This window comes from Peromyscus leucopus, chromosome X (genome assembly GCF_004664715.2).
Source record: "Peromyscus leucopus breed LL Stock chromosome X, UCI_PerLeu_2.1, whole genome shotgun sequence".
Lineage (NCBI taxonomy): Eukaryota > Metazoa > Chordata > Mammalia > Rodentia > Cricetidae > Peromyscus > Peromyscus leucopus.
In genome coordinates this window covers 96291427-96307102 of record NC_051083.1, presented here as the reverse complement: position 1 = coordinate 96307102, position 15676 = coordinate 96291427, and the positions used below count along the sequence as shown (strand labels likewise).

The window sequence follows — 15676 nt, the reverse complement described above, 5'->3', positions numbered from 1 at the left end:
TGGACTATTGTAGCAGGGGACCCAACTGCCTCTGACCCCTTCTTCCTTCCTGTCTCCAAACTGTCACCAACATAGGCTTATAAAATGTTTCAAATTTTATCATTCCTTCTGTTTTAAAATGTCTTTGAATATTACACCACTGTAATTGAACAAATAAATTGGTCCTATTTGTATAAAAATTCCCATTTTCCTGTTTCTTGTCTTCAAGTCATCTTATCTGCCTTATTTCAATGTGTTCTTACTTGTTGTTTCTCCCCTACCTTAATTTGGGTAAAATTTTAATATGAAAAAAACGCCTTAACTGTCTCCCAAATAATGGCCAATACTTTATGATGAAAGAACTCAAAGGTTGGAAAGATAGCTTTCTAATATGTGTCCCCAAGCCTGAGTCTGATACCGAGACTCATGGCAGAAGAAGAGACTCGACTCCCAGAAAGTATCTTCTTGCCCCTGCATATAAAATAAATAAAGGTTAAAAAAGTGAAAGAACTCAATAAATCAAATACTAATGTCCATAATTATTTCATTTTTCACAAATGGCCTTTATTTTTATGATTACAAATGTAATTCATGCTTGCTGTAGTGAATCTGGAAATTACAGAGAACAGTAAAAAGAAGAAATTAAAAAAAAAAAAAAACAACACCTATAACCCACCACCTGAAGGCAAACACTGTTCATATTATATTCTAAGTACCTACACCTGTTTAGACACCAAGACCCTTAAGAAGAGTGCTGGCCATGAAGCACAACAGCCAAGGGGAGCAAGGGCAATTAACAACTGAGGGGATCACCCAGAGGTCATAGCTAGAGATTCCACACTGAAGGACAAGGGCCGTAAGCAAGAGATCAGAAGCTAACAACACAAGAACAAGTTAGGTACTATAACACTGTGGTGAGATGGTACTTGTCAAGGGTTTAGCCCAGTACCTGTCACGTGGCACATTACCAACAATTGTTAGCCATTACTATCACTACTATTAATATTATGGGTCAAAACAAATGGTTCAGGATCGAGACTATAAACAGGGCAAGGGCCCTTGAGACCCATCTAGATACTATGAGTTGGGGCATATAAGGGTGAGTCTACTGGTTTGAAAGGGTGGTATAGGAGTGGGTATCTCTCTCTTTATAGGCTCCCCTGCCAGATGGAATGGGACAAGGGTTTCCTCAAGTTTGCCTGATGACACATGGCAAGACACTCTAAGGTGTTTTGAGGTAGGACATGATTTCTCCTGCCTAGACTTCTCCCTGGACCAAGAATTAGAACTGGCCTTGATGATGCTGATGCTGATGCTGATGCTGAGAGTTCAGAACCTCATACACCATACACTCTTAGAGTCCACACTGATTGTCAGGGCAGGTCACAGGCATGTAGGTGAAAGAGAAGGTCAAGGCAATCAAAAGGAGATAAAGTGGGATGCGCTTGGAGGGGAAGGCTGAAAGGTGAAGGCAACAAGGTTTATGATATAGTTCAATGGAATGGGTCCAGGGACCAGTCCTCAAGTTAGCAGCCAAGTCAGAAATCATGTAAGATTTGAGTACTACTTGTTGGTGGAAGCCTTCTGTGCGCTCTGTCGAAGGTGGTCATGAAGACTCTCTTGGGGGTCTCCATGTTCTTTCAAGTAGTAACAGCGTTTGGGAACATGTTGGTGCTGTGAGAAAGGGATAAAAAAGCATAAATAAGTACCACACTTCCTATGACCAAAGGCATTCTATCTGATTAAGTTCAGTAAGCCAGCAAGTCAAAGAACAGGCTAATTTATCAGATGTATAAAAGGTGTAGCCAAGTGCTAAGCTAATGAAATCATCTGGTGACTTGAGTCCACAACACATGTGGCTATAAGTAGAACTCAGTCCATAAAAGAAGTCTCTCCCTTAGAACTTGCAATAAACAGAGAGTTGGGATTGAGCCTAATGAGTTTCCTTACAATCTGAATCCTTCAGTAACCTGAATCAGACATTGTTTCTGAAGATGTCTAATATAACCAAAATAACTTTATACCCATATCACTGATAAAATTCTACATTGGGCTCTTACAGTCTAGATACTCAATGCCTCCCTCTTGGCTCCCCCTTAATTCAACATGAAAGACTATGGGTGTTAATCTGTCATCACTACTTCCTCATTTTTTCAATCAGAAAACATGAGCATATGTCCCCCTGATTACCTCCTCAGTCTGCTGCTGAGAGCCCAGTTCGTTCTCCATGGCCTCTTCATTGTTCCGCTTACAAGCTGTTGGCACAACGTGGCTTGAGTTGCCTGAGGAGGAATCCTTCTCTTCAGCCAGCTGGCACTCAGTGTACAGAGACCTATCTATCAGCTCCTTTAGGCTGCCAGCCACCTTCAGGAAGATACGACCCATTTTGGTGGTAACAGCTTCCGAGAGTCCTTCCAGAAACCTTGTCCGTAGAATGGCATCAGACCAGGACAAATGTCGGGCCAGCAGTAGGAAGTCAGTGGCATACTGCCTGACTGACTTCTGGCCCTGCTTGGGATGGCAAAGAACAGCACTTAGGATGTCTATCTCAGACAGGGAGTCATATAAGCCCTGTGATCTTCTCAAGAAAGATTTGTCTTCACTGGAGAGGGGGTTTCCTACCTCCATCTGCAAGATGGACCACCTCTCTGCTGCCCCCAGATGAAGAGACACCAGAAATGCCATTTTCTCAGAATCATTCAGAAAGCCCTTCATTTGCTTCTCCTCATCAATCTCCTCTGCATCTTCCTCCACAGAGGATGAGCCCCGGGCTGCTTCTTGTTCTTCTAAGAGGTAACAGAGTGCCGGGGTCAGCATACCAAAGGATGGCACTTCTTTTGGTGGTGGCTTCTTCATTTCCGGATTTGTGCCGGTCACGTGTGGTGTGCTCTTTGATCCAGGGGCTGTGACTCTGAAGTGAGAGGTTGATGCCTCTCCCGGGTCTGTGGCTTTGATATTCAGAGTGGGTGTCATTCCAAAGCCTGTTTGTGGTGTGGACATTGTTCCAGGTGCTGGGGTCTTCATTAGTGGTGTAGACATCTCTCCAGAGGTCAGAGCTGTCATTTGTGGCATTGTTATCCCTCCTGAGGCTGTGGCCCTCAGTGGTGGCATGGACATCATTCCTGAAGCTGAGGCTCTCATAAGAGGTGTAGATACTGCTCCAGAGGCTGGGGTTCTCAGTGGGGGGTTAGCCATTCCCCCAGGAGCTATATTTGTTGGCTGTGGCAGGGATGTAGCTCTAGAGCTCACAGCTTTGGTTTGTAGAGTTGACATTGTCCCAGAAGGCATGGTTTTCATTTGTGGCATAGACATCTCTCCAGAAGTCATGGGTGACATCAAAGGCATGGGCATGGGTCCAGAGGCTGAAGCCCTCATTAGTGGCTTGGACATCTCTCCAGATGTCATAGCTGCCAATTGTGTAGTGGACATAATTCCAGGGCCTGGAGCTCTCTCTAACTCTGTGGCCACAGCTCCACCAGAGGGTCTCCTAAGTGTTGTAGATACGGTCGAAGAGGCTGGTGCTCTGACTGGCAGTGGAGATATCCCTGCAGTGGCTGGAGCGCGAACTGGAAGTGGGCACATGTCTCCACAAGTTGTGGCCATCATTTGAGGTATGGACTTTGCTCTAGAAGCTGGGGTTCTCATCAGTGGCACAGACATCACTCCAGAATCTGTGGGTCTTGGGAGTGGGGTGGACTCTGATACAGGGACTGAAACCGTCATAGGTGTCATGGACATCATACTTGAGGCTGTAGCTGTCATGTGTGGAGCAGATATTGTCCCATAAAGTGGGGCTCTTGGAGAAGGAGCTAACTCTCCAGAAGCTGGAGGTCTCATTAGTAGCAGAGGGCTCTCTCCACAGGATGAGGCTTTTGGGAGCAGTGTAGACATCTCTGATGAGTCTGAGGCTCTCATGAGGGGTGTAGACATTGTTCCAGAGTCCTGGGATCTCATCTGCATCCCTCCCAAAGCAATGGGTCTCATGAGTGGTGTGGACACCTCTCCAGAGTCTTGAATGTTTATTGGCTGACTAGGCATCTTCTCAGAGGCTGTGGCTCTCGTTAGTGATATGGATGTTGCTCCAAGACCTGGGACTCTTGTTAGAGGCATGGACATGCCTCCAGAGGTGGTGGTTGTTATCTGTGATATAGACATTGCTCCAGAAGCTGTGGCTCTTGTTAGTGGTGTGGACATGCCTCCTGAGGCTAGATCTGTCATCTGTGGCATGGACAGAACTCCAGAAGCTGTGTCTTTCATTAGTGATGTGGGCATTGCTCCAGAAGCTGCAGTTGTCATTTGCTGCATGAACATTCCAGAAGCTTTGGATGTCATTAGTGGCTTGGACAATGCTCCAGAGCCTGGAGCTCTCATCTGTGGCGTGGATATCACTCCTGAGGCTGTGTCTCTCATTAACAGCGTGGATGTTGATCCAGAGGTTTTGGCTGTCATTAGTGGGGTAGACATTGCTCCAGAGGCTGTGGCTCTCATTTGTGGTATAGATGTCAGTCCTGAGGCTGTGGTTCTTATTTGAGATGTGGACATTGGTCCAGTGACAGGAGCTCGAATTTTCTGTGTGGACATTGACCCACAGGTTGGAACTGTTGATTGTGACACAGACATTATTTCAGAGGCTGTAGCTATAACTGGCTGGGTGGACATCACACCAGAAGCTGAGCCTCTTATTCGCTGGGCAGAAACTGCTCCATTTGCTGTGGCCTTCATAAAGCCTGTGGGCATTGCTCCAGGTGTTTTGGCCATTGTAAAATGTGTAGACATCATACCAGAGGCTGTGGTTGACATTTGTTCTGTGAACATTGCTCCAGGGCTTGTGGCAGCCATCAGTGAAGTGGGCATTAATCCAGAGCCTGGAACTGTCTTTTGTGAGGTGGACATATTTCCTGAGGCAGGGACTCTCATTAGCTGCATGGGCATTGCCCCTGTATCAGAAGCTCTCACGGGAAATGTAGACATCAATTCAGTGGCTGGGACTCCTATTGATGGAGCAGCCATGATCTCAGAGTCGATATTTTGTGTTATATCTGGGGACATCACTCCAGAAGCAGATGCTGACATCAGCTGAGTGGGCATCACTGTGGAGGTGAGGGCAGGCATTAGCAGTGGGGACATTGCCTCCGCATCTGGGGCCGGCTTTGGTAATGTGGTTATTTCGCCAGTATCTGGGATTGACAGCAGAGGTGTGGACATTGTTCCAGGGCCAGAAACTGGCATAGGCAGTGAAGACATGACTCCAGAGTCTGAGCCTGACATGAGCACAGTGGGAATTCCTTCGGAGTCTTGAGGGTCTGTTGGCTGAGTTGATGTCTCTCCAGAAGCTAGGGCTGACATTATCAGAGAGGATATCACTTCAGAGTCTGTGCCTGACATGAGCAGTGATGATATCTCTCCAGAAGCTAGAGCAGTCATTAGCACTTTGGACATTGCCTCGGTGTCCTCATCTGTAATTTGCAATGGGGACATTGCTTCAGAGCCTGGAGCTGTCATTGGTGGTGTGGACACCACTCCAGGGTTCATGTCTGGAATCAGGAGTGGGGATATCTCACCAGGATCTGATCCTAGCATTAATGATGCCTCAGAGGATGAAGTACTCATTACAGGCGCAGATATCATTCCAGACGACGGAACTGGCATTGCCAGGGGTGAGATCTCTGCAGAATCTGGTGCTGCCATCAGTGCCGCAGACATGGTCCCAAAGTCAGGAATTGACATCATCCCTGGAGACATTAACCCATAGTCTGAAGTAGACAACAATGGGGACAGTGTCCCAGAATCGGAGGCCGGCATTAACAGTGGGGACAGTGCCCCAGAGTCTGAGACTGGCATTAGAAGTGGGGACAGTGTTCCCGAATCTGAGGCTGTCATTAGCAGTGGAGACAGTGTCCCGGAGTCTGAGGCTGACATCAGCTGTGGGGACAGTGTCCCAGCCTGTGGTGCTCCCATGACAGGTGTAGTGGACAGACTGTCAAAGGCTGCGGAGGTCATCAGCTGTGTAGATGTCCCTCCAGGATCCGAGGCTGAAGTTGAGACGACAGGCAACTGCAATTGAGAATGCAGGAGCTGAACCTCTGCTCTGGTCTCTGCCATTGGTCTAGAGAAAGCTGCTCCCCTGTTTTGGGGGTCGCCATTTTCCTCCCTCATCATGTTGTTGAATCGTAATGAATGTAACGGTATTGACATGTCTGCCATGGCTACAGGACAGGGTGGACAGAGACTCTAATGTGTTGACATCAGAGCCCTGGTGAAGTCCACAAATCAGGGAAATCTATAAACGAGAAAGAAGTTTAAAGGTCAAAAGCCAGTTTCAGGAATATATTCCAATAATTCATAGAGACTTGCTTTTATGAGTTGTCGTGTTTGAAAGTTATTCTATCAGTTTGAAGAAAACCATATAGCAAATGTCCCCAGCTGGAGCAACTTTCCCTTCAAACTCTGTCCTTTTTGAACCAACCCACCCAGTTACACAGCACAGCCTCCATGTTTATAAATGCCAATAGCAGGCTCCAGAGTCACGGAAGCCCTGTCTCAAATGAGTCAGCAGCACCACCTTCTGGCCAACTACAAGAAGTTCAGGTTCTTTGGCTATGTTTTTCCACTCCAGAAGTCAAAAGTCAACCCAGGTACTGGTAGGCAAGGAACAGAGAGCCATTTACTCCAGGATAATTATTAGTTCCTAATGCTCATTGAATCTCACCAATGGTTTAACCCAGATTTTACTACCCTGATATCTTTGAATGTCTTTCTCAGGAAAAGTAGCACATTCATTTGATCAATGACTAAGAATAGCATTCCACAAAGTAAAACTTTGCTTAATTTTATTATCATTTATCACTATTAATAACAGCCACCACTACAGTATTGGTTACTTAGTAGGTGCATGAATGGCACTGAACTTTAACTGTACAAAACTTTAAACTGCCTGTGATGTGCAAGACTTTGAGAGCCTTGGGTCTTAAATAGTATTATTGTTCTCATTGTACCAGCTTTCTAAGATTAGCAAAAGTTGCAGCTAAAACAGGGCCACTGTGGTGGTAACACTGTGTCTTTTTGCCTCTTCACCCTTTTTTTGAGGTTGCATTGTCTTTGGTATCACTGAGGATGCAAGTAGTTGTCTGTCTGACATCCTAGACTAGAAATCAATGCAGTTTAGTCCTATAGTCTAAGTGCAGAAAATTCAGGTTTCCCTGTTGGCCTGAGAGGGGGCTGGTCACTCCCATAGCCTCACCTCTCTGACCTGCTTCCAGAAGCATCCACAGACAGGGTGCTTTGACACATAAGTTGTAGATCCATGCAGACAATCACATAAGATTAACATATCCCCATAGACTGATCGTGCCCTAAAAAGAAGACTGGATAGTTTGGGGCAATTTCAAAGAAATCATCACTCTCATGGCTTTGTGCCTCCGTCACAATTGGAACACAGACAGAAGAAATACCAAGAGCAAGCAGTACTTGAGCATGCACTGGCTGGTAGTTCTGTGAGGCACTTTCCCTGCTTTACATCATTTGATCCACACAGTAACCCTCGGAGATTTGGGGCAGGCCTCCTTCTCACAGCTGGGAGAATGAAGACACACGGAAACTGGATCATTTTTGTGTGGTTTGTGAGAGTCTCAGACCCATTCAGTTCCATAGCCCCCCTACTCCTCACTAAGAGGCTGCAATGATTCACTTCTTCCCATCCTCAACTTCATTGACTAGATAACCTCAAGGTAAGGTTATCAAAGAAATAGTAGAGTCCTGCTGACACCATCTACCTTAGTCTTAATTCATGCCATGGGAAAGATGAGCCAAAAGATCCTTCAACTTCACCTTCCATCACCAAATAATCCCCGTACATACCACAATTTTCCACTTAGGCACAACTCAGAAAGATCTTACCTTACCAGTGACAGAGAAGAGTGATAGTGTCCTTTGCACTGCAGCTCTTTTAGTCTGACCAATTGACTTATACCCCGTGCCAGTTCATTACAGCAAGGCCCAATACCCGCAGCTGTTCTCGGCAATCTCCTTTAGCTATCCCCTGCCACACCCCCCTCTTGCCCGCCAGCCAGCCTGCTGGCCCGCCCACCCGCCCCACTGCTCTTGACTTGCTAGTGCATGCTCTGGCTCTCTGGTCCCAGATTCCTGCCTCTATATAGGCTCTGACATTTGCCTCTGGCCGCCCTTCGCTTGTCAACCCTCCAGAAGCTCTGCTTTAGCTCTTGGCCTCTGCAACCCTACCCGTTTGCCCCTTGCCTCCAGGAATCCCAACAGCCTCTACCTCACATCACTATGGCCATCTCTGGCTACCCCCAAAAAGAAGAGAGTGACACAATTCAAGAAATGAACCAGTAAGTGTCCTTGCTCAGGAAATGAAACGTGCACGCTCTCTGCAATTGGGCAGGCACAGCTACTCTGGGTCCTAGACAATGCAACTGGCTCAGTGTTAGAGGTAAGGACTAGGGCCGAGGATCCAGAGAAGTAGCATCAGTGAAACTCAAGGAGGTTCAAGGATAGGAAAAGGAGGGTGGGAAGAGACTGGGTGGTGGGGGCTGGGAAGTGAAGACTTTAACAGTGACCCATGGTCATGAGAATTTTTAAAAGCCAATATGCCCTGAGGACAGAGACAAAGAGAAATCCGGTAGCCACTGTCCATTGTGCAAATCTAGGACTCAACAGGAAGCTCCATAGGTTTCAAACAGCTGGCAAGAATGTCAGACTTGAGTATACTGGTGAGGACCCGTCTCATATAAACAAGTATGAAGCCTGCTTTCTAGACGGAGGGCACAAGGTCAGAGAAGAGATACAGAAAAGTAACCAGAGTGCCCCCTCTCTTTTATTATTTCAATACTGAGGATACAACCCTGGGCCGTATACATGCTACCCAAGCACTCACTATTGGGATACACCCCCAGGCCCACTCCAGACTTTTAGATTAGTGCTACTTTAGCATCCATTTAGTCTGAAGACAGAATTGACCATTACATTCAAGACAGCCAAAGCCTTCAGGTGAAGTTCAGGGAACTCGGATTTATGAGTCAGAGTCCTTTAAAATTATCAACCAACAGCAACTCATAATAAGCATAATGAGCCTTTGGGCTACGTACTAGATACATATTACATTATCTGGGCTTCCCAGCAACACGTGGAAGGTAGGTACTGCTGCCATTCTCATTTTACAAATAGAGAAACAGGCTTGAAAATATTTCTACGACCAACGTCGCAGAACTAGTCCTAAGGGGAAAAGCTCAGTTTGAACCCTTGATCAATTTGCTTCAGAAATCATTTTCTGTTTAAAATCCATAATTAGAAACACTCAAAATGATGAGAAACACTCATTGCCAGATGCCCACCCACCAAAGAAGGAAAGTTTCTTACCACAAGTGGTTAAATTGTAGTAGTAGCGGTGGCAATGGTGGTGGCGGTCACAGTAATACCTGGCCTTGAATACCCTTCTCCTATGTCAACAATTGTGCTAAGGGCTTCGTGAGTGTTATCCCATTGGCTCCGTACAACTGCCCTCTGAGCTAGCTAGACCCTTGTAGTTCCCAGTTTGCTGACAGAAAGTTGAGCTTCAACTGGCGTTATGGTTTTAAATGTGAAGTGGTCCCTGACACGTCCGTGCATTTGAACACCTGGTCACGGGCTGGTGGAACTGCTTTGGAAGATTCTGGAACATCTAGGACACTGGTGGTGGGCTTTGGGGGTAAGCTCTGCCCTCTTTCCAGCTTTGCTCTCGGCTTCCTGACGCGTTCAGAGGTGAAATGCTGCCACCTCTGCGTGCTGTGGGCCCAGCCACCATGCCTTCCACATGCGGACATTCGGACCCCTAAAACTGTGAGTCCTCTTAAGTTGCTTCTATGAGGAATTTTGTCGGTGACAAGACAAGTAACTAACACAGTAGGTGGCATGACAAAAAAAAAAAAAAAAACACAGCTCTGCCTGACTCGAGTTCACTACTCAAAGTGAAACTTTCCAATCAGTCTCCCCTGAATGAAAAAACAGTCATAGAAAATCCATTATAAGGTCAGAAAGAAGGCTCAGCAGGTTAAGAAAAAGCACTTATGATACAAGGCTGATGGCCTGAGCCTAATGCCCAGAACCTGAGGTGGAGGGAGAGAATCAACTTCAAAAGTTATCTTCAGACCTCTATATGCGCTCCATGGAAACATACATGCCTGCACTCACAACACACACACATAATAATAATAATAATAATAATAATAATAATAATAATAATAATAATAAAATTTAAAGGAAACCCATTATTTTAATAATGGATTCATAACAACCACTGTTATTATTATTATTATAGCTAATGATTAAAGCTGTGTCCGGTACTAAATGCTTATATACTACTTACTTATGTGACCTCATCTAATAAAGCATCCCTATGAGGTAGGTGCTATTATCACCTTCATCATCCAGATGAGAACCCAAAAGCACAGAGATGTTAACTAACTTTCCCAATGTCACCCCGCTACTGAGCTCAGTTATCTGTGAGAACAAAAAGTTGGAAATACCCTGAATGCCTGATGTTAGAAGACAATTGCTTAGTGATTAAATGAGTCCTGGTACAATTTAACAGCTCCTAATGTATCTATTAAGATTTAAAATCTAATGTGTGCTTAATTACAAGATCCTTTCAAATAAAATAAATGTGTGTGTTTCTACTCTGTGTGGGGTTGTACACATGTGTAATCCCAGAACTCAGAAGTCTGAGTCAGGAGGATTGAAGATTGGAGGCCACCTGTAAAAGTGAGGCTTGTCTCAAAAGAAGAAAGCCACAATTGTTTGAAATGTGCATATTTTAATAAAAGTTGGTGAAATTATACTATAATTACATTTCCCCAGAAATTTGAAGTCCAGAACAGTATATCCAAATATTAACAGTAACTATACTTGAATGGCAGAATTATATAATATTTTGATTTTCATTTTCTTTATCTGCATTTTCTCATTTGCCCAAATTCATCCCATTATATTTATTTGCAAAGAGAATTTAAAAGTTAGTTTCCCTCTTTAAACATGTCTGATCCCCTATGGTTCTATGTTTAGCCTTTTCCAGTCCTCTGCATATACTCTCTAGGGATGCCCCAAATTCCCCCACAAGCAACCTTTCTCCCCCCAAATCTTAAGTTGCACCACTTGGCCTTTCATTCTGAAGTGACCTCTAAAATCCTGTCTTGAGTGGCTTGTTATTATTCCGTTTTTCTTGGTTTGTATTTAAGATGATTCCTCCTAACTTTTATTCACGTTTAATATGCAAGTAATCTAGGAATTTATTCCTAGGATTAAAAACTTGAAATCTCAGGCCAGATAAAGTCCTGAGACTACTCCACCCTGCTTCCCCACAAGTCCCACTGCTCAGTCTGCTCATAGTTGGGTGTGTCTCCTTCCAAACTTTTTCTACTTGCAATGGCATTCAGAGTTTATATCATGCAATTGCTTGCAAAAACCCAGTGTGTGCAAAAAGCTGCAGCTAGAAAACCATCCTGGCCACTCCAGGGTTTCATGTTCTGATCCACTGTAACAATTTTCATCAGCTTGCTTCTAAGAAGGCTACTGAGAGAGGGCTCTTGCATGCTCAGCCCATTTGGGCATAGAGTTCTGTTTTATTAAAGTAAAGAGTCTCTAGGAACACAGAAAAGGAAGGCCTCCTAAGGCAGGAAAAATCCACAAATTGCTGCTTAGCATCTCTCAGATCCCTCACATAGCCACCCAGTCTGTGCTGATCAATACAGCTAGGAGGTGTCAAGCTCCTGCCGCCTTGCAAGAGGTAATTGAGTTTGGAGGATTGCAAGGCTAACTGCTTGGGGAAAATAAGAATAAACACAAGACTGTTCAATATGTCAACAAATAGCTTTCTAGATGTTGAAAAATAAGCCTGCCTCTAGATTCCCAACAATATCTCCCCCAGCCCTAGGAAACACACACCCAGTTACCTGAAAACAGAGAAGCTTAAAGATCAGTCTCTAGTTCAGTGTCCCCTACCTTCCCCCATCCTTCAGGAGAGAAACACACACACACACACACACACACACACACACACACACACACACACACACACACACACTATTTTGCACTCCATCAGCTTTGACACTTGAAATGCCCACCCAGTTCTTTGTAAATGAAGTGGGGAATGGCTAACATTTGCTAAGTTCTTGCTATACCAGAAACTGCTAAGAATTTTACATACACCATATTATTTTATTGCACAAAATACCAATAAAGTGGAGGCATTGTCCCCATTTTATAAATCAGCTAAAGAACTGAAGTAGAGAGAAATGAAAATGCAGTAACTTACCTTGGCTCTTACAGCTGAGAGGGAATGAAGCTGAGCTTGTCACTCGGGTCCGTCTGACTCAGCCAGTGCTCTTAGCTCACGAGAGAGTCACACACTGTCTTCGAGTCTCTGAAGGGCTGTCATATGGAAGAGAGGGTAGGTGTGTTCTGGGTAGCTCCAAAGAAAAGGATTTGACTGTTAGTTGGGAATTACGCTTTCATTGGATGTGCTGCAAATTCCCCCAAACAACATGTATATGCATGTCCAACTCTATAGGGAAAAGAACGTTAGAAGAAGAGCAAACGGAGCTGCCTTATACTAGGTGCCGTCCTGAAGGGTCTGTGGAATCAGATGGAACGGGGGGGGGGGGGAGGATACAAGAGGACTGCAAATGGGCAGTGTCCCAATTTTCTTAAATACGGAAACTACATAACAGTGTACTGTAAACTCCAGAGCTGGAAGCTTCATGTCAATCCTTGGAGAGATTCTGCTGCAGATTATGAAGCAGGTAATTTATAAGCACTTACGATGTAAGTGGCATCAGGAGGTACCTAGAGGTACTCACAGGACTGTACAAATGAGACCAGGCTTCCAGACGATTTATGGCAATTGCAAAGCCCCAAAAGTGGGAGACTAACATTGGGTTACTAGATTTTTCTTTTTCCAAGGAAAGGCATTAAGAAACAAAACAATCCCAAATTATCATTTCCTAAAGAGAAGGGACTTTCTTTAAAACACCACAAGAAAAGGAAATAATCTCAGAATAAAAGACAGTCCTTAACACAATACATTTGTCTCCTTTTTACAAATCATTTACTACATAGTCCTCAGGCTTTCTCCCTGCAGGGGGGGTGGGGGGCAGGACACACTGCTGCAGTATTCCTGGAGGATGGGAACTTGTCCAAGGACCTGCTTTAGGGAGTCACTCAGAGTTAAAACATCAACATATATAAGATCCGATACCTGTAAGACAGGAAGTCTTTCTGGCCAGGAGAAAGGAGAAGAGTTTGACCTTAGCCTAAGTAAGGACATAAGCATAGATAAAGTGTACACAGGAACAAGTCACAAAAAGAAAAGTTGCCAAGTAGGAAGGAAAGCCCTGCTGAGGCGGGACTTGGCCAAGACATTTGACCTGTGCTACCCCTTGGACCATACAGCTCCCTTGTAAGAGTAAGTGCCTGATGCCATTAAGCATTTCTACCACAAATTAGTTTCTGACCTGATGATCTCCAAGCAACCTTCAAACTATTACTTGTCTTCTCGGGGCTGACTTTCTAAAAGCAGAAGAAAAAACAGGCAAAATACCAGTTTCCAGAGCTGGAGGCTAGTTCTAGAAGGGATTCTCTTGCTGGGGTCCTCTCCGGTTCCACATTTTTACATATGCTGTAAATAAAGGCACTGATGGGATTCTTACATAACTTTTCTAGAGCTGAGAAGCATAGCAGAAAGGTTTACATTTGAAGTCCCGTGGTTTACAATATGTCTGTCTGCATTTGGTCATTTTCTCTCCTGGTCTTTGCTGCCAGTTCACTAGGTTCCAGCAGTTTGTGCTTCTCATGTAAAATCCTTACAGACCATATGTTCATTGTGAGCGCTGCACCCTGAATAACAGATACCTTACTCTACACAGCTGCCGAGCAACCATTCCATTCCTGTCCTCAGCTTTCTAGTGACCCATAGCATGGTACAGTCCCTTGATGAGCAAAGGGGGGAGACTGGTAGCCTCCTATTTGAAGAATCCACCTCCTTTCTAAATGCTTTTAAATTGCACTTTGACGCTGACCTTGTTTCTGAAGGCAACCACAACACAGTATACACTGCTTGCTATATCCTCTAAAACTGCATTTCTCAAAATAAAGGTATGGTGGGGAGCCTTGCATCAGTTTCCCCATAGGAAGACTAGAAAAAATGCACACTCAGTTGGCAGGGGGCTCCGTTTTAAAGAATCAGACACAGGAAATAAGAGGTGAGGCCACGAAATATGCAGCTTAACAGATGATCCCCAAATCCCTTGAGCTTAAGAACCATATCTCTGATTGGGAGTGGGAGTGCATATTGTTTTGTTTTGTTTTGTTTTTTAACACTAAGTCTTGTTATGTAGCCCAGGCTGGCCTCAAACTCATGATGATCCTCCTGCCTCCGTATCCTGCATGATGGGATTACAAGTGTGAGCCACTATGCCCAGATAGGGCATGTTCTCTGATCATACAAGCCTGAGCTGGAACCCAAGTACTTCTAGCCACTTCTTAACTATTCAGAATCATCCCAGACCTATCTCATACCTCTTTAAGAGCTTTAAAGAAAACAACATGTATAGAGTGCCTGGCACATGAACTGAAGCTCAGTGACCTCCTTCCTTCTTTTTCTTCAGAGACTCTGCCGCCTGCCTTCTCTCTCGGCTCAGCTTCTGCCTCTGTTGCCAAACTGCTCACTCTTTCGAGGTGTGGTATTCAAACTCCCCGAGAGAGAGAGAGTCTCATTGGCCCAATTTTAGTTACCACTGTACTTGGTGGGCAAAGTTGTCATCCCTGGTTCCATCATAGGTGGCTTGCCAGCCTATAGAATGACTGCTCATGGATCAGGTGCCCATTCCCTGCTCAATCAGCTCTTGCCTGGGGGGAGGGGGAGGAGCAGAATCACGTGGTACCAAACATAGCCACCTATTCATAAGAAACTGCTACTTCCCTCAGCTAGGGTCTGTGGATAGAAACTCCTCAGAAGGGGCCTGTGGGTGTGGCAGGAATTCTGAGGCTTAGCCGGTCCAGCACACCTAGGCTGCTCATTTATCCAGCCTGCCAAAGGAATGAAGCATTCAAGTTAACTGAAGTCTCTTTTTAATTCCAACTTTTCATCTCCACTAGGCCAGAAACAGCAGTTAAAAAAAAAAAAAAACTAGAAAAAAAAATAGACCACAGTTGAGGGGAAAAACTTAACCCTAAAAAGATCTGTTTCTAGACGCATTTTTCAGTTTCCAAAGCACTTTCACATCTATTTCCTCATTGCAGAGCTTGCAGACTGGCAGCCACGGGCTAGATCCAGACTGCAGACAGATTTTATTTGACCCATACAAGGTTTTTTTTTTTTTAAACATTTTTTAATTAGTTGCCAACACTTAAAAGTCAGGAGATTTCCCATAAAACCCTGGATTTCAGGCTTCTCTGGGAAAAACAGAATGATTTAGATCCTCATTCCATCATGACAAGGGTCAGCCGGGACTGAGCAGGCTGCTCCCTGTGGATGGGGCATGAGCTCACTGTATCCTCCCAGCCACCTTTACTTTCTCACAGTGACCTACTTGGCCCCTGAGGGCATTTTTTTCAGTTACGTAACTTGGGAGAGTTTATTCTGTCCTTCCAGCACAGGGGTCCTGTGGATGGGACATGGGTTGTCAGTCTTCACAGCAGACATCTTTAC

General features: G+C 44.9%; 1 protein-coding gene across 1 annotated transcript; it reads right to left on the bottom strand.

Annotated features, from left to right (window-relative positions):
• Positions 1–527: 527 nt before the first annotated feature.
• Positions 528–6255, bottom strand: Rtl9 (retrotransposon Gag like 9). Its single transcript, XM_028876957.2, has 2 exons — positions 2170–6255; positions 528–1653 (listed from the first exon to the last, which is right to left on the bottom strand). The coding sequence occupies exons 1-2, from the start codon at positions 6181–6183 to the stop codon at positions 1543–1545; spliced, it is 4125 nt and encodes a 1374-aa protein (XP_028732790.1). The 5' UTR covers positions 6184–6255; the 3' UTR covers positions 528–1542.
• Between the last annotated feature and the right edge of the window lie 9421 nt (positions 6256–15676).

Coding starts and splice junctions, on each gene's coding strand:
- Rtl9 (XM_028876957.2), bottom strand. CDS start 6,183: ATGGCAGACATGTCAATACCGTTACATTCATTACGATTCAACAACATG. Junction 1,654..2,169: donor CTCAGCAGCAGACTGAGGAG/GTAATCAGGGGG, acceptor CCTTTCTCACAG/CACCAACATGTTCCCAAACG.